Source organism: Balaenoptera borealis (assembly GCF_965194805.1).
Source record: "Balaenoptera borealis genome assembly, chromosome: 10".
NCBI classification, from domain to species: domain Eukaryota; kingdom Metazoa; phylum Chordata; class Mammalia; order Artiodactyla; family Balaenopteridae; genus Balaenoptera; species Balaenoptera borealis.
The window spans coordinates 67,793,621-67,816,115 of NC_138874.1; the positions used below are offsets into that span (position 1 = coordinate 67,793,621).

General features: G+C 40.3%; 1 protein-coding gene across 1 annotated transcript in view; it reads left to right on the forward strand.

Annotated features, from left to right (window-relative positions):
* Positions 1-22,495, forward strand: part of LOC309635476 (uncharacterized protein) — a 489,295-nt gene that overhangs the window by 97,403 nt on the left and 369,397 nt on the right. The window contains exon 3 of the mRNA XM_082406812.1: positions 8,193-13,809. Coding sequence (XP_082262938.1) covers positions 8,193-8,286 — 94 coding nt within the window. The 3' untranslated portion in view covers positions 8,287-13,809. Of the gene's footprint in view, positions 1-8,192 lie in introns of the transcript that reaches the window.

The window sequence follows — 22,495 nt, forward strand, 5'->3', positions numbered from 1 at the left end:
TTAATAACCACCCCACCCCCACCAAAGACTTTAGGGTTTTCTCTGGGTATATGCCCAGTAGTGGGATTGCTGGGTCATATGGTAATTCTATTTTTAGTTTTTTAAGGAACCTCCATACTGTTCTCCATAGTGGCTGTATCAGTTTACATTCCCACCAACAGTGCAAGAGGGTTCCCTTTTCTCCACACCCTCTCCAGGATTTGTTGTTTGTAGATTTTCTGATGAAGCCTATTCTAACTGGTGTGAGGTGATACCTCACTGTAGTTTTGATTTGCATTTCTCTAATAATTAGTGATGTTGAGCAGCTTTTCATGTGCTTCTTGGCCATCTGTATGTCTTCTTTGGAGAAATGTCTGTTTAGGTCTTCTGCCCATTTTTGCATTGGGTTGTTTGTTTTTTTAATATTGAGCTGCATGAGCCGTTTAGATATTTTGGAGATTAATCCTTTGTCCGTTGCTTCGTTTGCAAATATTTTCTCCCATTCTGAGGGTTGTCTTTTCGTCTTGTTTATGGTTTCCTTTGCTGTGCAAAAGCTTTGAACTTTCATTAGGTCCCATGTGTTTATTTTTGTTTTTATTTCCATTACTCTAGGAGGTGGATCAAAAAAGATCTTGCTGTGATTTGTGTAAAAGAGTGTTCTTCCTATGTTTTCCTCTAAGAGTTTTATAGTGTCCTGTCTTACATTTAGGTCTCTAATCCATTTTGAGTTTATTTTTGTGTATGGTGTTAGGGAGTGTTCTAATTTCATTCTTTTATATGTAGCTGCCCACTTTTCCCAGCACCACTTATTGAAGAGACTGTCTTTTCTCCATTGTATATCCTTGCCTCCTTTGTCATAAATTAGTTGACATTAGGTGCGAGGGTTCATCTCTGGTCTTTCTATCCTGTTCCAATTATCTGTATTTCTGTTTTTGTGCCAGTACCATATTGTCTTGATTACTGTAGCTTTGTAGTATAGTCTGAAGTCAGGGAGTCTGATTCCTCCAGCTCCGTTTTTTTCCTTCAAGACTGCTTTGGCTCTTTGGGGTCTTTTGTGTCTCCATACAAATTTTAAGATTTTTTGTTCTAGTTCAGTAAAAAATGCCATTGGTAATTTGATAGGGATTGCATTGAATCTGTAGATTGCTTTAGGTAGTAAAGTCATTTTCACAGTATTGATTCTTCCAATCCAAGAACATGGTATATCTCTCCATCTATTGGTACCATCTTTAATTTCTTTCATCAGTGTCTTATAGTTTTCTGCATACAGGTCTTCTGTCTCCCTAGGTAGGTGTATTCCTAGGTATTTTATTCTTTTTGTTGCAGTGGTAAATGGCAGTGTTTCCTTAATTTCTCTTTCAGATTTTTCATCATTAGTGTAAAGGAATGCAAGAGATTTCTGTGCATTAATATTGTATCCTGCAACTTTACCAAATTCATTGATTAGCTCTAGCAGTTTTCTGGTGGCATTTTTAGGATTCTCTATGTATAGTATCATGTCATCTGCAAACAGTGACAGTTTTACTTCTTCTTTTCCAGTTTGTATTCCCTTTTATTTCTTTTTCTTCTCTGATTGCCAAGGCTAGGACTTCCAAAACTATGTTGAATATAGTGGTGAGAGTGGACCTCCTTGTCTTGTTCCTGATCTTAGAGGAAATGCTTTCAGTTTTTCACCATTGAGAATGATGTTTGCTGTGGGTTTGTCATATATGGCCTTTATTATGTTGAGGTAGGTTCCCCCTATGCCCACTTTCTGGAGAGTTTTTATCATAAATGGGTGTTGAATTTTGTCAAAAGCTTTTTCTGCATCTATTGAGATGATCATATGGTTTTTCTTCTTCAATTTGTTAACATGGTGTATCACATTGATTTGTGTATATTGAAGAATCCTGCATCCGTGGGATAAATCCCACTTGATCATGGTGTATGATCCTTTTAATGTGTTGTTGGATTCTGTTTGCTAGTATTTTGTTGAGGATTTTTGCATCTATATTCATCAGTGATATTGGTCTGTAATTTTCTTTTTTTTGTAGTCTTTTTGTCTGGTTCTGGTATCAGGGTGATGGTGGCATCATAGAATGAGTTTGGGAGTGTTCCTTCCTCTGCAGTTTTTTGGAAGAGTTTGAGAAGGATGGGTGTTAGCTCTTCTCTAAATGTTTGATAGAATTCACCTGTGAAGCCGTCTGGTCCTGGACTTTTGTTTGTTGGAAGATTTTTAATCACAGTTTCAATTTCATTCCTTGTGGCAATTTAAAAAAATGGATGTTCATATTTTCTGTTCATATTTTCTGTTTCTTCCTGTTTCAGTCTTGGAAAGTTATACCTTTCTAAGAATTTGTCCATTTCTTCCAGGTTGTCCATTTTATTGGCATAGAGTTGCTTGTAGTAGTCTCTTAGGATGCTTTGTATTTCTGCGGTGTCTGTTGTAACTTCTCCTTTTTCATTTCTAATTTTACTGATCTGAGTCCTCTCCCTCTTTTTCTTGTTGAGTCTGGCTAATGGTTTATCAGTTTTGTTTATCTTCTCAAAGAACCAGCTTTTAGTTTAATTGATCTTTGCTATTGTTTTCTTTGTTTCTATTTCATTTATTTCTGCTCTGATCTTTATGATTTCTTTCCTTCTGCTAACTTTGGATTTTATTTGTTCTTCTTTCTCTAGTTCCTTTATGTGTAAGGTTAGATTATTTATTTGAGATTTTTCTTGTTTCTTGAGGTAGGCTTGTATAGCTATAAACTTCCCTCTTAGAACTGCTTTTGCTGCATCCCATAGGGTTTGGATCGTCATGTTTTCATTGTCATTTGTCTCTAGGTATTTTTTGATTTTCTCTTTGATTTCTTCAGTGATCTCTTGGTTATTTAGTAATGTATTGTTTAGCCTCCATGTGTTTGTGTTTTTTATGTTTTTTCCCCTGTAATTCATTTCTAATCTCATAGCATTGTGTTCAGAAAAGATGCTTGATATGATTTCAATTTTCTTAAATTTACTGAGGCTTGATTTGTGACCCATGATGTGATCTATCCTGGAGAATGTTCTGTGTGCACTTGAGAAGAAAGTGTAATATGCTGTTTTTGGATGGAATGTCCTATAAATATCAATTAAATCTATCTGGTCTATTGTGTCATTTAAAGCTTCTGTTTCCTTATGTATTTTCATTTTGGATGATCTGTCCATTGGTGTACGTGAGGTGTTAAAGTCTCCCACTATTATGGTGTTACTGTCGATTTCGTCTTTTATAGCTGTTAGCAGTTGCCTTATGTATTGAGGTGCTTCTATGTTGGGTGCATATATAATTGTTATATCTTCTTCTTAGATGGATCCCTTGATCATTACGTAGTGTCCTTCCTTGTCTCTTGTAACATTCTTTATTTTAAAGTCTATTTTATCTGATATGAGTATTGCTACTCCAGCTTTCTTTTGATTTCCATTTGCATGGAGTATCTTTTTCCATCACCCCACTTTCAGTCTGTATGTGTCCCTAGATCTGAAGTGGGTCTCTTCTAGACAGCATATATATGGATCTTGTTTTTGTATCCATTCAGTGAGCCTGTGTCTTTTGGTTGGAGCATTTAATCCATTCACGTTTAAGGTAATTATAGATATGTATGTTCCTATGACCATTTTCTTAATTGTTTTGGGTTTTTTTTTTTTCTTTCTTTCTTTCTTTCTTTCTTTCTTTCTTTCTTTCTTTCTTTCTTTCTTTCTTTCTTTATTTGTTTATAGCTGTGTTGGGTCTTCGTTTCTGTGCGAGGGCCCCCTCTAGTTGCGGCAAGCGGGGGCCACTCCTCATTGTCATGCACGGGCCTGTCACTATCGTGGCCTCTCTCGTTGCGGAGCACGGGCTCCAGACGCGCAGGCTCAGCAGTTGTGGCTCACGGGCCCAGTTGCTCCGCGGCATGTGGGATCCTCCCAGACCAGGGCTCGAACCCCTGTCCCCTGCATCGGCAGGCAGACTCTCAACCACTGTGCCACCAGGGAAGCCCGTGGGTTTGTTTTTGTAGGTCCTTTTCTTCTCTTGTGTTTTCCACTTAGAGAAGTTCCTTTAGCATTTGTTGTAGAGCTTGTTTGGTGGTGCTGAATTCTCTTAGCTTTTGCTTGTCTGTAAAGCTTTTGATTTCTCCATCGAATCTGAATGAGATCCTTGCTGGGTGGAGTAATCTTGGCTGTAAGTTCCTCCCTTTCATCACTTGAAGTATATCATCCCACTCCCTTCTGGCTTGTAGAGTTTCTGCTGAGAAATCAGCTGTTAACCTTATGGGAGTTCCCTTGTATGTTATTTGTCGTTTTTCCCTTGCTGCTTTCAATAATTTTTCTTTGTCTTTAATTTTTGCCACTTTGATTACTATGTGTCTCGGCGTGTTTCTCCTTGGGTTTATTCTGTATGGGACTCTCTGCGCTTTCTGGACTTGGGTGGCTATTTCCTTTCCCATGTTAGGGAATTTTTTGACTATAATCTCTTCAAATATTTTCTCGGGTCCTTTCTCTCTCTCTCCTCCTTCTGGGACCCGTATAATGCGAATGTTGTTGCGTTTAATGTTGTCCCAGAGGTCTCTTAGGTTGTCTTCATTTCTTTTCATTCTTTTATCTTTATTCTGTTCCGCAGCAGTGATTTCCACCATTCTGTCTCCCAGGTCACTTGTCTGTTCTTCTGCCTCAGTAATTCTGCTATGGATTCCTTCTAGTGTAGTTTTCATTTCAGTTTTTGTATTGTTCATCTCTGTTTGTTTGTTCTTTAATTCTTCTAGGTCTTTGTTAAACATTTCTTGCATCTTCTCGATCTTTGCCTCCATTCTTTTTCCTAGGTCTGGATCATCTTTACTATCATCATTCTGAATTCTTTTTCTGGAAGGTTGCCTATCTCCACTTCATTTAGTTGTTTTTCTGGGGTTTTATCTTGTTCCTTCATCTGGTACATAGTCCTGTGCCTTTTCGTTTTGTCTGTCTTTCTGTGAATGTGGTTTTCGTTCCACAGGCTGCAGGATTGTAGTTCTTCTTGCTTCTGCTGTCTGCCCTCTGGTGGATGAGGCTATGTAAGAGGCCTGTGCAGGTTTCCTTTCGGGAGGGACTGGTGGTGGGTAGAGGTGGGTGTTGCTCTGGTGGGCAGAGCTCAGTAAAACTTTAATCTGCCTGACTGCTGATGTGTGGGGCTGGGTTCCCTCCCTGTTGGTTGTTTGGCCTGAGGCAACCCAACACTGGAGCCTACCCGGGCTCTTTGGTGGGGCTAATCGCAGACTCTGTGAGGTCTCACACCAAGGAGTACTTCCCAGAACTTCTGTTGCCAGTGTCCTTGTCCTCACAGTGAGCCACAGCCACCCCCACCTCTGCAGGAGACCCTCCAACACTAGCAGGTAGGTCTGGTTCAGTCTCCCCTGGGTTCGCTGCTCTTTCCCCTGGGTCCCGATGCGCACACTACTTTGTGTGTGCCCTCCAAGAGTGGAGTCTCTGTTTCCCCCAGTCCTGTCGAAGTCCTGCAATCAATTCCCACTAAGCTTCAAAGTCTGATTCTCTAGGAATTCCTTCTCCTGTTGCTGGACCCCCAGGTTGGGAATCCTGACGTGGGGCTCAGAACCTTCACTCCAGTGGGTGGACTTCTGTGGTATAAGTGTTCTCCAGTCTGTGAGTCAGCCACCCAGCAGTTATGGGATTTGATTTTACTGTGATTGCGTCCCTCCTACTGTCTCATTGTGACTTCTCCTTTGTCTTTGGATGTGGGGTATCTTTCTTGGTGAGATCCAGTGTCTTCCTTTCGATGATTGTCCAGCAGCTAGTTGTGATTCTGGTGTTTGCACAAGAAGGAGTGAGAGCACGTCCTTCTACTCCACCATCTTGGTTCAGGCTTCCCTAATCTGTGACTTAAACTATTCAATTTTTACATGAGAATTTTGTTTAAAATTTAGTTTATTTACTAAAATATAGTATAGTGTACTTATTAGCAAAAACCCTGGCCCTCTGTTTAGTTCATCTTGATTTTGTTCTCTGTTGCATAGTTTCTCTACCTGCTTATCAAATATTCTCAAAAGCAACAGTGGTTTAATTCAGCCCTTCATCTTCCGGATAGTGCCTTCTTCTTTCAGTCAGATGGATAATTGGTTGACAGATTTCTGAGGTTTGTTATACTCGCTTGTCTCTCTGCGAGCTTTACTTATCAATGATAGCTTGACTGAGGCAGTATAAACATTGGGTCACATTTTCCCCTTCAAGTTTTCTGAAAATGAAATGAGATTTGTCGTAAATTTTTGTGTCCCCACCACCCCCACCTTGTTGATTAAAAAACATTGCATTGACATATATACACTGATATGTATAAAATAGATAACTAACAAGAACCTGCTGTATAAAAAATAAAATAAAATTCAAAAATTCAAAAAATAAAAAACATTGCATTCCCATTACTGAAAATCCCTCATGAGAATCCCTTTATGCAGCCCGAGACCCGTGGCATCACCAGGTAGGGGTCTTATCTTTCCATAGGAATGGAGGCAAGTAGTGAGCTCTCACCATGGTTTCTTGCCAGGTTCTCTGAATTTGTACAGGTTCTACTGTGATCGTAACATGGGAGGAGAGCCTGTAGGGTCTGCTTCAAGCTCCTCTACTTAGATATTATGATTGCTTGAGTTTTGTTTTTCTGTAAAAGAATAAGGAGAAACTTTTACTTCATGCTCCAATGATAGTTTCACAACTGGAGGGCATCTGTGGCCCAAGCTGGAATGACCCTTCAGAGTTGTCCTGCATTGCCTCATCCTTCTGTTTTAGGGCAGTGGTTCTCAGGTTTGAAACATATTCTTCCCAGTCCCCCTCCCTGAGTAGGATCCTTGGGTTCCTGGGTTCTGCCAATAGAGACTCACCTGCAAGGCGTTGACAGCTCTGCTGTCACCTACTCCTGTCACCAAGGGCTCTCACCAATTTGGAGGCATAGAGTCCAGCCTCCTAGGGGCGATGCAGGACAACTCTGAAGGGTAATTCCAGCTTAACAGCTCACTGAGGGACTGCCTGAATCCTTTGACAAGACCACATCATGGTCCACCTTCTTTTGTTCAGTCCTGCTTCCTCCCCTTTCCTTTTTCATGTGTTGATCCTGAGCGTACTCCCTAAACACACTTCCTGCAAAATCATCTCATTCTCTGAGTCTGCTTCCTAGGGACCCCATTCTGCAATACTCGGTCGATTCCCTCAAGGTCCTCAGCCCCTTGCTTGGCATGAACAGTGCCAGCCCTGATTGCACCTCAGGGCCTTCGCATGGGCTCTTTCTTCTGCCAAACTGCCCCTCCCTTTGCATGTCCTGATGGCTTGTTTCCTCACTTCAAGCTTCTGCTCAGATGCCACCTCATTGAGCAGGCCATTGTGACCTCCCCATAATAAATAAAATGCTTTCCTCATTACCTTACTTTACTTTTCATTCCTCCTGATGACCATCTGACAGAAATATTTCTGTTTACTCTGTCTTCCCCTACCAGTGTGTATGTTCCATGAGAATATTTTGTTTGTTATTCCTTCCCCAGTGTCTGGCACATAGTAAGAACCCAATAAATACTTGTTGAAAGAATGAATACATGAGTGAATTCTATCTGCTTTCTTTCTGTAAGCCTGCAAGTACTTTCTCTTTCCATGCCTCCTCCTGTTTGGTTGCAGTTGGATGGCCGGAATTTCCAGCTAGAGAGAGCACATTCTAAAGTGTGCTCTTCACTAGCTGATTTAGTTAGGAGAGGCGAAAAAGATAGGATTCTTAGAAGAATGCCTGGAGAAAGTCCATTTTTCCTAGGTGGGGAAGGGGGAGATAATCTTCTGGCTTGTTTCTTTTCTTCTTCTTCCTCTTTTTTAAACTTTTCCTCTGTTGTCATACTTCAAAGCATTGGACACTGACCTATGTGCTGCATCCCTGTAGCCTTTAACCTCATCATTGTCTGTTGCATGTGAATTACTAGGGGAGGTAATTCACTGAGCTGTATTTCATAGTGATCAGCAGCCCTTGGCTTGGCCGTAGGAGTAGGCGTCATCATGTCTGAGGATCAGTTAGTTACTGGTGAGTCTCCCCAATTCACTCAGTCACTGACTTCATACTTACATACTTCTCTTATGTCTAAATTCCTCTTTTATTAAGAAAAGGGTGAAGACAAAGCCCTTGCGACACAATATTTCAATTAAGAGAAATGAAAATGATTAAGCCCTAAACCCACACTTGTCCTCTGCTTAACAAACACTTTTTCTCCCCCACACAGGAATATGAAACCTGAACCTTCCTTTCCCACTGTGGAGGCGTTACAGTTTGACGGAAGCAATTCACTTATCCATCTAATTTCCGGAAGATCTTGATTGTGAAGTGCTGTGTGTAGATCCCATCAGAGATGACCAGGTAAACGAGCAGTGACTGATTCAATTAATTGATAAGAATCTGTTAGCATGGATCCAAATCATCTTGTTTGAACACAGAGCATTAGGTACCAGTAACTATCAGGGTGGCTGTCATTTCATCTTGGTGGAATAGAGGATCCTGCGTGTGATGCAGCCCAGAAGGTGGCGCCGTGCACATGTAAGGGATAATTGATTTTTTTAAGTGCCAGTGGACCCTGTGTGGATAGCAGTTTGTGAGAAATCCCTCTGGTTGGTCAGTTTGAGGGGCAGAATCCACCCTTTCTGTGTCCGGCAGGCCCTCCCCTTTGAGGAAGTCAGGGCATTCACACTCTGCATGTTTTCCTCCGCTGTCAAGTGCTGTGGGGAGAATACGGGCATGGGAGTCAGAGGACTTACTTTGAAATCCTGGCTTTGCCATTTACAGGCTGTGTGGCCCTGAGCATGGTACTTAACCTTGGTTTTGCTTAATATAATTTAGGATTGATAAGAACTCTGTCTTCAGGCTCTGAGGATTAAATGAAATAATGTATGCTAAGTGTGTTACCTATGGTCAGGCCGCATGTCTGTCTTAGAAAAGGGCATCATTCTGGAGTGATGCGGCCCCTCTGATTGGCATGGTAAGTGGAGAGTGGGCTGGGCTGCAGCCCCCTCCAGCGCCTGCCTGGGCCAAGTGCCCTTGTGCTGCCCAGCCTGCCCTCCCCTCATCCCACTTTACCTGCAAACTTGTGAACCTGGATTTAGTTGATATGGCCATGCTCATCTTAGATGATTAACAGTGGCAAGCAATACCTCCCAGAAGAGGAGAAGGGTGCAGTGTTATTCCTTTGGAGGGAGATGGAGAGATAACCAGGACAATTTAAGCCTTGGAGCCTTAAAATATATCATCAGTATGCTACAGAGCCAGACTGGAATAAACAAAAAGGCATGTAATTTGAACAAAGAATTCTTGGAAATCTGAAGTGGAAACTTAGCCCCCAGAGCAGGAGATGTTACCTACTTGGAAAATTGGATTTGTTAACCTTCAGGATGTTGAAATTCCTGGATAACTTAACAGAGTGTCTAAAATGTGGGTTCCCATGAACGATGACTTAGAGCTGGAGCTAGAGTGTGGTTCTAGCAGTGGGGACATGTTGCTATGGAAACCCTGAAGCTGGAAGTTCCTCCATGCCTCGGAAAGGCTGTCAATTAGATCCATGCACTTGGGGAGTCTAATGAAAACAGACACTTGTCATTTTTCCAGCAGCCATCTAACATTATATACATTTAAAATATGACCATGGAAAGAAAAGCCTGCGGTTAAGTTGAGCTGTTTATTTTAAGAGAATTCTCTTGTGTGGCTTTGACAGGGCAGATTTTTTTTTTCTCTCCCTCTACATTAAAGGAAAAAAGTGAGGCCCTCCAGTGTTGAGCAGAAACACAAATAGGAGAACCACTTATGGTGGTTCATTCCAGGCTGTTGGAGGGGAGCCTCAGTCCTACAACCCTTATTTACTTCACAGTGAGGGTGGGTGGCCCTCCCTTTCATATTCACCCCTTTCAAGCTGGGTCCCCAGAGCTTTTGGTATTGTGAACTCACACTGGTTGACTGATAGGTACTTTTCTTTTAATGGGGCAGCCCATAAAAGAGACCTTCATTAGACATCACTCTCTGCAAATGTCAGATGCTGAGGAATAAGGAATCATAGTTTTTGCTTAGATTGACTTGCCATTTGAGGCCAACTGCTGGGATCTGACTTTCCCTGAGAACACAAATCAATAGTCAGTAGAGAAATCACAGAAGAAGAGCTGGTTGAGGATGGGGTATTACTATTTGTTTTCAATTGAATGTATGTGTGTATATATATATTTGCTTATTTTTACCCAAACATGCTAATTTTGAGTTGCAATTTGCAGAAGAAACACTTGTACTTCTTATCATGGGATGATTAATAATAAGATGGGAACACTTTTTTCAAATTGGGCTGGGAACTGAGGACCTGGTGGTTATGAACAATGTCAGGCACAAAGAGCTGAAAGCTCATATTCAATCAAGCCTGCCTTTGCCTAACCCATTAGGCAGCCAAATGACAATTGAAAATTCAGTTCCCCACATTGAGAACTAAAGACTGGTGCCTCTTTGACTTCTGAGTTCAGGGCATCCTACTCTTTTTACTTTTCCTTTACATGTCAAATCAGAAGTAGATCAACAGAAACCAGTGTTATTAGTTCTCCAGTTAAGTTTGGCTCATAAGAATGTAGCAAACTGCATTTGGTTTTCAGTGATATTTGGAAATCGCATTTTATGTTCCAGATCTGATTGCATCTGGTAATTATCACATCTCTTCTTGTGGCAAAGAAGCTAACAATATTGATATGGAAAGACACAGATATTGCTTGGCCTCACGATTGAACTCACGGGGGGGACAGTAATTACACATATCCCCAAAGTACACATATTATTCGGCACTAGATAAAGATTCTGCTGAGAAACTCTTTCTTGGTATACACAGTAATGATGGTAATTAGTACAATAAAAACAGGAAACAGCAAACCAAAGTCACATATCTGTCCCCATAGCTTTATACTCTAATATCAAACACTGCAGATGGATGGTTGGCAGAATGATTCCCCACATCAAATATATTCAAGTAGAAAGTGCTGCTCAGTGGTTTAGAGTGTAAGACTTAACATGGACTCTACCACTAACTGACTGTGTAATCTTGGGAAAGTCACTCACCCAATCTGGCTATCAGTTTTAACACCTCTATTATCAATATAAGAGAGTTGATCTAATTGAGGACAAGTTTCCTTTTTGGATTCTGTAAGTGCAAAGCCTGCCATGTGGCCTTTAGGAGCTGAGCAAGTAGCTACTTCCTGGATGGGCAAGGAAGGCCCCATTCCCACAGAAGCAAGAGTTGTGCTACAGCTTCCCAGCCTAACCACGAGGACATGTGAGGACTAGAACCTTTGTTCTGCTTCTGCAGAGCATGGGCACGAGTCTAAGCACCTCTCTCTCAAATAGCAAGAGTTGCCCAGGCAGTGCACACACCAACATGCTTCTCTAACTACTCTTGGATGAGAAGATGAGATGTTGCTCTGAGTGGGTCTTTTGGTTGTTGGTAGTTATAGGATCTCAAAGCTGTGGCTACATGGTCATCACTTAGATTCTCTTAAATGTTGTGATTTGCTACTTCTGGTAGCACAAAATTAGAACTTGGGAAAGAACAAAGAGATGGCCACCTCCCCCATAAGCTCTATTAATGACAATCATTTTATAGAGAAAATTGCTCCTTTCTGGGCAGTGCCTCCTCTGACTCGATGCTGTCTGCCAGCCGAAGGTGAAATTACAACAATTACAAACTTAATCTTGGCTGTAACCCCTGAATTGACCCTTTGAAGGAACCTGGATTGTGTCTGAGTCTGTTATCTCTGCAAGGAGACAAGCTGTCTTCAGAATTGCTTTTGGGGCCCCATCATGTCATTGTGAAATTGCAGTTAGTGATCTTGGCAACATTTTTCAGATTTCTTGCAGATAAGCTTGAACACATCCAGTTCCCTGGTTTCCAATGTTATTTAGAGAATTGGATGATGTAAAGCACTTATTTTTCCTTAACTCAGTTCTCATCATAATCCATCAACATCACAGTAGGTTTATTCTCCATTTCATTTTTATATGATCCTATTAGTTGGGAGTAACCCAAGTGATATTTTTCTTTACTATGGCCCTGTCTCCTCTTTGCCTTTGCTAGAACCTTTTACTAAGTCAGAATTCAGCCATCCTCTGTGCAGCGATTTTTATAACCCTGATTTTGCTCCTCGGGTTTTGCTAGGGATGAGATGAAAGCAGTTCCTTCTGTTCTATGCAAATGACATTTACAACAATGTCTTTAAATCAGAGGTTTGAGATGCCTCTCTTAGATGATTGAGGCTGATATGTTTGCAATCAGCTGCACTCCGTGGTGTCCTTGTGCTACTCCATGAAAGTGAAAGTAAGTTTTGGAATTGAGAGTGAGTCACACTTCCAGGCCCTAAGGAACATGGCCCCATCATGGCTTCAGTGTGGTGACTCAGACAAAGTGGAGCCTAGGATGTGTGAAAGGCTTCATTCTTGGCTATGTGGCTGCCTCCTATTAAGTTTCCAGGTGAGGGACTTCCCTGGTGGAGCTGTGGTTAAGAATCCGCCTGCCAATGCAGGGGACAGGGGTTCGAGCCCTGGTCCGGGAAGATCCCACATGCCGTGGAGCAACTAAGCCCGTGCGCCACAACTACTGAGCCTGCGCTCTAGAGCCCACGAGCCACAACTACTGAGCCCATGAGCCACAACTGCTGAGCGCATGTGCCACAACTGCTGAAGCCCGTGCGCCTAGAGCCCGTGCTCTGCAACAAGGGAAGCCACGGCGATGAGAAGCCCGTGCACTGCAACGAAGAGTAACCCCTACTTGCCACAACTAGAGAATGCCCACGCACAGCAACAAAGACCCAGTGCAGCCAAAAATAAATAAATAAAGAAATAAATTTAATTAAAAAATTATAATAACATTTAAAAAAATTTTTTTAAAGTTTAAATAAATAAATAAATAAATACTTTAAAAAAAGTTTCCAGGTGAAACTGACATTCCCTGTTGTCAAGGAGCCAGTGGCTCTGAGTGAGCTCTCACCACAGCAGGAATGCTGGCCTGCCTCAAGGGGCATTTCTGCGTTTCCTGAGTTGGTTGCCTGTATATTGGAAACCTCACTGATCAGAGGCCACGACAGAAGGCAACATTTACTGTCACCATTAAAGGTTATTTAAGGAATGCACATTCCTCCTGTACAACTGTTTTTCCCTTTGCCATAGCAGTAGAAGGCAGTATGATAAAGTCTCAGTTCAGTTCAGTTTGACAAACTACTCATTGAGAATCTGTTGTGCTGGGACTAGTGAGATGAAAAGCTAAGGACTGCTCTGCTTACGAGGTACCACTTAAGTGGATTTGATGTGGGACGTGTTGAGCTCAGTGACATGGTCAGTGGGGAAAGAGAGGGAATCAGGGCTAGGATTATGGAAATAAACCAGCTCTGGAATTTTCCTCTCTAAACAGATGGCCAGCACTGTAATATACTGTGTAAAGGGAGTTCCAATACCTTGTATTTAGTATCCGAATGAATGTGACTGTAGGCCTGGCTCATCCCTGAGGTTGCATGGATGGAGTACAGTAGTCCTCCTCATCCATGAGGATACATTCCAAGACCCCCAGTGCATGCCTGAAACCTTGGATAGCGCTGGACCCTGTATATGCTATATATTTTCCTATACATACATGATAAAGTTTAATGTGTAAATTAGGCACAGTAAGCGATTAGGAACAATAACTAATTATAATATAGAAGAATGATAACAATATACTGTAATAAAAATTATATGAATGTGGTCTCTCTCTCTCTCTCAAAATATCTTATTGTACAAACTTAATGCCCTTACCGTACACTGTGGCTGTAACTTTTGCAGTTTGAAGTGCAACAGCAAAACTAGCACAAATTTCTTTTTCCGTTTTCATAATTTCACAATAGAATATTTGTTCTTACAGTAGATCTTAGCAACCTCAGCATATGAATTTTTTTTCTTCCCTTAACTAAGTCAACAACTTTCCCTTTTCAGTGAAAGGAAGGACTCTATGGCTTCTCTTTGGCATATCTGAATTGCCGGCATCACAACTCTTGTACTTTCGGGCCATTATTAAGTAAAATAAGGGTGACATGAACGCAAGCACTGTCAGTACCGCGACTGTCAATCTGATAACTGAGACGGCTACTAAGAGACTGGCAGGAGATGCTCAGCAAAGGGACGATTCCCATTTCAGGCAGGACAGAGTGGGGCGAATGGGATGAGACTTCATCATGCTATTTAGAACAGGGCACAATTTAAAACTTATGAATTTTTTTTCCTGGAATTTTTCGTTTAATATTTTGGGACTGCTGTTGATCGTGTGTGATTGAAACCACAGACAGGGAAACCTCAGGTAAGAGGGAGCTGCTGTACCTAGAGCTACATGATTCATCCCTGCAGATCTGGCCCTTACTTCTGGTTAGGGGTAGTGAGTCAGGACCCTGTTTCCTGAAGCAAGGGCCAGTGTGAGTTAAGCATACTTTCAGAGTCTGGTCTACAGAAACAGGGATTGAAGCATAGTTTCATTTTCCACATTGTACTGATCACCCCCATTCTCTTTCATACAACTTACTTCACTTGGCTTCTGGGATGCCAAACGACCTGATGGTTCTTCTACCTCACTGGTTATTCTTCTCAGTCTCTGTAACTGGTTCCTCCTCATTTCCTGACCTCCTAATGCTGGAATGCCCTTGATCCTTTCTCTCTTCACACTCACTCCTTTATTCAGCCTCTTGGCATGAAAAGACATCTACATCCTGACCACTCAAATGTATGTTTCTAGCTGAGGTCTCTGTTCTAAAGTGCAGATTCACTTATCCAACAGTTTACTCAACGTTTCCACTTGAGCCTCTCAAACTCAACAGGTTCCACATCAGAGCTCCTTCTTTCCACCTGCCCCATCTGCAGTCTTCCACATCTCAGCTGATGGCAAATCTGGTCTTCTAGTTGCTCAGGGAACAAAGACTTGAGCCATCATCGTTCCTCTCTCTCTCTCTCTCTCACATGACATCTATGTTGTCAGGAAATGCTGTTGGCCCTACCTTCAGAACACATCTCCAGGGTTCAACACTTCTCACGGCCTCCTCTGTTACCACCCTGGGGGGAGCCTTCAGCATCTCATCTGCATTCTGTGTCATGACAATAATTGTCTAACTGCTTCTTACTCTGCCCCTCCTGCATAATCAGTTTTCAACACAGTAGAGAAACTTATTCATGGAATATCTAAACCAGATAATGCCAGTCTTCAAAAACCCTGCAAATACTTCATGTCATTCACAGTGGAAGCCAGTGTTCTTAGGAGGGTCTGCGTGGTCTAGCCTCAGTGACTTCTCAGACTTATCCCCTGAGGTCCTTATGCTCCGTGCCTCCACTGCAGCCCGCTGGTGGCTCCAGCACCCAAATAACCTCCTCCCGGTCTCCACACTGGCTGCTTCCTCTGCTTTCCCCCAGTTATCTGCATACTTAACCTTCCTTATCTCCTTCTGGTCTTTACTCATTTGTCACTATCTCAGTATGGCCTGCTTAGATCACCCTATTTTATTTTATTATTTTTTTCTTTCATTGAAGTCTAGTTGCTGTACAATATTATATAAGTTACAGGTGTACAATATAGTGAGTCACAATTTTTAAAGGTTATAGTTATTAGAAAGTATTGGTTATATTTCCCTACATCCTTGTATCTTATTTTACACCTAATAGTTTGTACCTTGAATCCCCTACCCCTATATTGCCGCTCTCCTCTTCCATCTCCCCACTGGTAACCACTAGTTTGTTCTCTATATTTGTGAGTCTGCTTTTTTTTTTTTTGTTACATTCACTAGTGTGTTGTATTTTTTTATATTCCACATGTAAGTCATATCATGCAGTATTTGTCTTTCTCTGCCTGACTTATCTCACGTAGCATAATGCCAAGCCCATCCATGTTGCTGTATATGGCAAAATTTCATTCTTTTTTGTAACTGAGTAGTATTCCATTGTATATACACGCCACATCTTCTTTGTCCATTCATCTCTTGATGGCACTTAGGTTGCTTCAATATCTTGGCAATTGTAAATAATGCTGCTATGAACATTGGGGTGCATGTATCTTTTGAATTAGTGTTATTGTTTTTTTCAGATATATACCCAGCAGTGGAATTTCTGGATCATATGGTAGTTCTATTTTTAGTTTTTTGAGAACCCTCCATAATGTTTTCCACAGTGGCTGCACCAATTTACATTCCCACCAACAGTGCAAGAGGGTTCCCTTTTCTCCACATCCTCGCCAACATTTGTTATTTGTTTTCTTTTTGATGATAGCCATTCTGACAGGTGTGAGGTGATACCTCATTGTGGTTTTGATTTGCATTTCCTTAATGATTAGTGATGTTGAGGCTCTTTTCATGTGTCTGTTGGCCATCTGCATATTGCAACCTGCATCCACCCTCCCCACCACCCTCCTTTGCCAGGCGTTCCTGGTCCTGAGTAAGTAGTAAACTTACTCAGCTTTTTTTTTCTTCATCACAGATATGTACTGTTTTTTTTCACTGTTTGCTGTTTGTCTTCTCTCCATCCTCCCTTCCCAACTACACACAAGAAAGAAAAGTGCATGTGGGTAGGGTTTTTTATTTGTTTGTTCACCGTTGTATCACAAGTGCCTTGAAGTGGATCTGGTAGATGGTGGGGGCTCAATAAGTTGGTTGAATGAATGAATCCCGCAATCCTGTGCCTTCTTAATAAGCGCTTTCAAATACTGGGAGGTTCCGAGTTTTCATTTGGAAAAGGAATGGTCAGTGAATTCTTAACCCACTCGTTGTTTTTACTCAGCTCTAGAATGTATTTTGTCATATAATACCATAGAATTTAGATGTAATTTTTAAAATTGACATCATTAGGTGTTTCCCCCTCTGAAAAAAAAGGGATACTCAAATATTTTAGGGAGAGTCAGACTTGCTGATCAAGCGGCTTGCACCACACTTTGATTTTCTTAGGAATTCCCGGACATATCATTCTCCTCATTAAACATAAGCTATTTCAGCCCTGACATGCTAGGTTCAGAGTGTTGGAGATAACTGACTCTAGCGCTAAGATATGCCAGTTGAGTCAGGCACCTGAAGTCACAGCAGTCGTCTTTGCTGGCATTATCAGTGCCAAGAAAAAACGGCTCTTATCACATCTTTCATTTTGAAGACTTGTGTGTGCATCTTTCTCCTTGGAAAAGAGAATCATGTATCTTGCCCATTTCTTTATGTAGAATGCTAAAAAGACATTCGCTCAGGGGTTGGAATGATCAAATCCATAGTTTCTTAAGTAAATAATCAAGATCAGGAAAGAATACAAACCCCAACTCATCTCTAAGAATATAGAAAAATGGGGATTGATGTTTAATTGCAAATGCTTGCATGAGCCAGCGTACCTCGTGGGCACTTCAGTGGGGATTTCAAACCCTAAACCCTGCTTTCTAGTTTTTTTAGGTTTGATGCTGTCAGGAGTGTCTTTAATTATTTTTTTAACTCTTTGGCAAAAGGAAGATAATTGATTCTGATAGCTCTTCTCTAAACCAGAATCCGCTCTCACTCTTTATATGCCCTTTGGAGTAAAGAAAGACAGAAAAATACACTGGTGATGGCTTTGCAGTATGAATTGTAGGGGAGATAAAGGGAACAGGCCCTCCTGAGCTCACATTCTTCTTTTCCCGTGAAAACATTTCTGTGATTCCTTGCAATTCTCTCAAGACCGGAGGATAAAGATTGTGCTGTAGATGTAACGGTCTTAATTAGTAAAACTGACAAGAAAATACTTATCTGTTTATGTTGAATGACAGGAAAACACAACTTAGGGAATTTGTCACTTACGACTGAACAGAATCACATTTGAGTCTTACACATTTGTCTCAACCTGATTAGTTCACAGACAGGTTTTTGTTTAGCTTCCTGGATCATGAATATTCTGACTTTTTAGCTTTTCTTATCAGCAAAGAAAAGCAATTTACAACATGAGGCCTGAACAAACAAAGTACTTTAGACCCTTTACAGTTTCCCTGCTACAGAAACCGGTTTTCTGCTTAAAAGGGAAACTCGCTTTTTAAAATTTCATTTTTTTTTTTTTGATCAGAGATGGGGGGGTTCATCACTTTATTCTCTAATTTTTTTAAGGAAGGAACACTTGTATTTTTGAATTCCACAATACTAATTCCAAGACAGCTTTTCTAGCCATAATTGTACCTCCAAAAATAGTCATTTTACTGAAACAACTATCTCTTCAAAAGAGCATAAATATTTATCATTCCTCCTTGATAAATACTACACATGTATGCCAAGAACTGATTCATTCTTTGCAAGTCAGCAGTTTCATCCAATAGTAAAGAAACATGTCTACTATCATACGTGGTGTCATTTGCTATAGAGAATTCACCAAAGCCTGTTCTGAACACAATATTTGGCATTAGTTCTGTGTGTATCACAAGAGTTTTATCAGTAGATAGTGTAGCTTGTACCTTTTTTCCTTGTGTGAAATACAGCTTTGAAAAATGCCTCTTTTCTTTTGATCTCTTATATAACTTAAGTGACTGAATTAATTTGGGGATACTAGCATTATTTTTATTAATTTTTCCAGAAAGGCATTGCATCTTTGAAAATGAACCACAAGCTTTGATGACTTCATGTCACTACTAGCTAAGGTTTTCTTACAGTAGCAGCATGGTTTTTCTGGGCTCCGGGGGAGCAGGAGGAAGGCAGTGCCAGGGACAGCTGGCACGATTCCTTTTTCTATCGTTGATGGGGATGTGGCCTTGCAATCATGAGCCTTGCTTAATTTGGTCCCTGAACCAGGAGAGTGTCGTATTTGTAAGCATTCCCTTCAAAAAAGGGAAAAGGTTCTAAGTGTATATTTGTCCAGATTGGTAATGTCCACAGAAAAAAAAAAAGGAAAAAGCAAAAATTGGGTTTCTTGTACTTCTGGCTGGGTCCTACCTGACTTGCAGGGTTCACTGGAGACTTGGGCCCCAAGAACAAGAGAAGAACCCACAATGACAGGCTGGGCCTATTTCTGTCTGGGGCCACTGCCATGCTTCACGCTTCTGTTAAGGTCTGTATCCTTTGTCAAAAAAAGTTAGGAATTTATATGGTGTATGGGTGTATGTATGTGTGTTTACTACCCACAAATCCAAAACCTATTTCCAGAGGTAGAACAGCACACTAAGAACTAGGAGTTAAGAAAGTTGGTTGGTTCCATCAATCCCCATTTTCAGATATTCGTCATTGTATTTTCTGCTCATATTTTATTTTTTAGGTACTTGTGCTACATCACTGTAGGTACAAATTCACTTGTCCCAGCACATAGAGCTATGTCCCCACTTAAGTCACCGCTTTTATTTATATCTACAACATCAGTGTGAGCGGTACTACATTTTTAAACTTTTCAGTGGCTTTACTGAGGTGAGTTGATTTATAATAAACTGCACATATAAAGAGTATATCATTTGATAAGTTGAATAGATGTGTATACCCATGAAACCATCGAGAAACCATTTTACCATCAAGATAATGAACATATCCATCACCCTCAAAAGTTACTTTGTGCCTATTCGTAATTGTACCCTCCAGCTCTCTAACCCTCCATCCCCAGGCAATCACTGATCTGCTTCCTGTTATTGTAAATTAGACTGCATTTTCTGGAATTTAATACAGATGGAATCATATAGAATGCACTCTTTCTTGTCTGGCTTCTTTCACTCACCGTCATTGTTTTGAGATTCAAACATGTTGTATGTATTAGTAGTTTTTTCTCCCATTTTTATTGTTGAGCAGTGTTCCATCATATGGACATACAGCAATTTCTTTATCTTGTTGATGGACATTTGTGTTGTTTTCAGTCATTGGCTACTACAAACAAAACTATTACTAATGTTAACGAACAGATCTTTGAATGGGCATATGCTTTAATTTCTCTTGGGTACACACTTAGGAATGGCTGCATCATATAGTAGATGTATTTTTAACTTTTTATAAAACTGCCAGACTGTTTTACAAAGTGTTTGCATCATTTTACATTCCTTTCAGCAGTGGATGAGAGTTCCAGTTGCTCCACATCCTTGAAAGAATTGGTATGGCCACTCTTTTAATTTTCAAGTTTCTAATAGTGGATAGTGGAATCTTATTGTATTTTAATTTGCATTTCCCTAATGTCTAATGATGTTCAGCTAATGACTCTTGACTGATGTGTATGCACTTATTTACCATCATGTATCATTTTTGGTGAAATATCCATTCAAATGTTTCATCCATTTTGAATTTTTAAAATTATTTTTTATTGTTTTAGACTTCTTTATATATTCTGGATGTGGTTTCATTGATTTTTCTCTATTGTTCTTCTGTTCTATTTCATCGATTTTGATCTAATTTTTACTGTTTCCTTCCTTGTGCTTACTTTGTCTTTATTTGTTCTTTTTTTTTTTTTTCTAATTTGTTAAGAGAGAAGCTGTGGTCATTGAACTGAAAATTTTCTTCTTTCTAAAATATCAGTATTTAGTGGTGTAAATGTCCCCTTCAATACTGCCTTAGTTGCATTCCATAACTTTTGATATGTTGTATTTTCATAATCATTCAGTTCAAAATACTAATTTCCCATTCTGATGTCTCCTTTGACCCATGAATTATTTAAAAATGCAATCCAGAGCTAGAATTAAAGGTAAATGTAAATGGGGAAATAAACACCCACAGCAGACCTTGCTCTGGAGTGCAAGTCAGTGTGGACAATCGGGGAGAGACTAAACAAAGTGGGAAAATACCAGAACAGGTCCGAGTCCTCTTAAGTTGGAACACAGTTACTGAAGTCTTGAAATAAACAGACTCAAAAATGTGCAAAACTAGAGCAGCAGTCCAGGGAAGGCTCCATTTCTGCAGGGGTCTTGAAAAGGATGGGCGTCTCTTGGTGGCTTCGTGGCAAAGATGAAGAAGGAAGCAGGTAGAGGAAATAAACAATACTATACAAACAAAAGGCGACTGATGAATTGGAAGACACTCCAACTTTCTCCATTTATGATTCTATCCCCAAGTAAATTGTACTCTCTGTAGCAAGAGAGAGGGATACTGCTCAACTAAGAAACCCAGCAGACTAATCCAAAAGTTTTAACCTTCCTACATAGAAGGAGGTCAACTGCTAATCTAGAAAAATAGAAGACATTTTAAAATTGAAGGAAATCAACTGCTAATCTAGAAAAATGGAAGACATTTTAAAATTAAAGGAAATCAAATCAAAATTAAAGGGCCACACAAAACAACTCTAAATAGAAATTGAAAATAAGAATCAACTTATTTAGCTAATGAAAACATTTGCCTAAAATGAAAATGAAAAGGAAAATGGTAGTACAACACTCTAACAGGAATTAAATACTACTAAAAAAACACTTGCAAATAAAGAACACCTTGATTCAAAATTTACAACTTTGATTGAAAAATAAAAACTCACAAGAGAAATGAACCAAAAAAATTAAAAGAGCAAGATGAAATGACAAGTGATCAAATCAGGAAAGAATTTGAAGTAAAAGGACAAATAATCAGAGGAATGAAGACTAAATTATAGGTTCCCAAAGGATAGTGGACTGAAATAATAAAACAGAAAAAAAAGAAGTAAATACAATTAAGAAAGAGGGTAGAAGAATCTGAAAAACAAGTTATAAAAGATAAGTAAAGAAGATCCAAAACACCTATTATTGGAATATCTGAAGAAGAAAAACAAAATATAGAATGAAACTAATACCTAAAATTGTAATCCAAAAAAAATCTGTAAATAAAAAAATGATCTGGGGCTTCCCTGGTGGCACAGTGGTTGAGAATCTGCCTGCCAATGCGGGGGACACGGGTTCGAGCCCTGGTCTGGGAGGGTCCCACATGCCACGGAGCAACTAGGCCCCTGAGCCACAATTACTGAGCCTGCGCGTCTGGAGCCTGTGCTCCGCAACAGGAGAGGCCGCGATAATGAGAGGCCCGTGCACGGCGATGAAGAGTGGCCCCCACTTGCCGCAACTAGAGAAAGCTCTTGCACAGAAACGAAGACCCAACACAGCCATAAATTAAAAAAAAAAAAAAAAAAACAGATCTGTATCTATATATCAAAATGTTACACTGTAAGTTTGGAAAATTGACCAGTAACCAACAGCTCTGGGACATATCCTCGTGAAACTTTTAGACTTTAAAAATAAAGAAAAAAAAAAAAAACCTCTGGCCTCCAGGCAAAAAAATCATATAGCTGACAAAGGAAAGAGAAACAGTGTGGCATCAAACTTCTTTCCAGCAACCTACAAAGCAAGAACAAAGAGGAGCATCATTTTTAAACAACTCAAGGAAAAAAAGTGATAGCCAAGGACTTTATGTCCAGACAAACTGTTCTTCATATATCAGAATTATAAAAAACAGTTTTAATACAGTTGGCCCTCCCTGTGTGCTGGTTCTGCATCTGTGGATTCAATCGAGGATCAAAAATATTTGGAAGAAAAAAAAATCCAGAAAGTTCCAGAAAGTAAAACTTGAATTTGTGGCACACTGGTAACTATTTATATAGCACTTACAT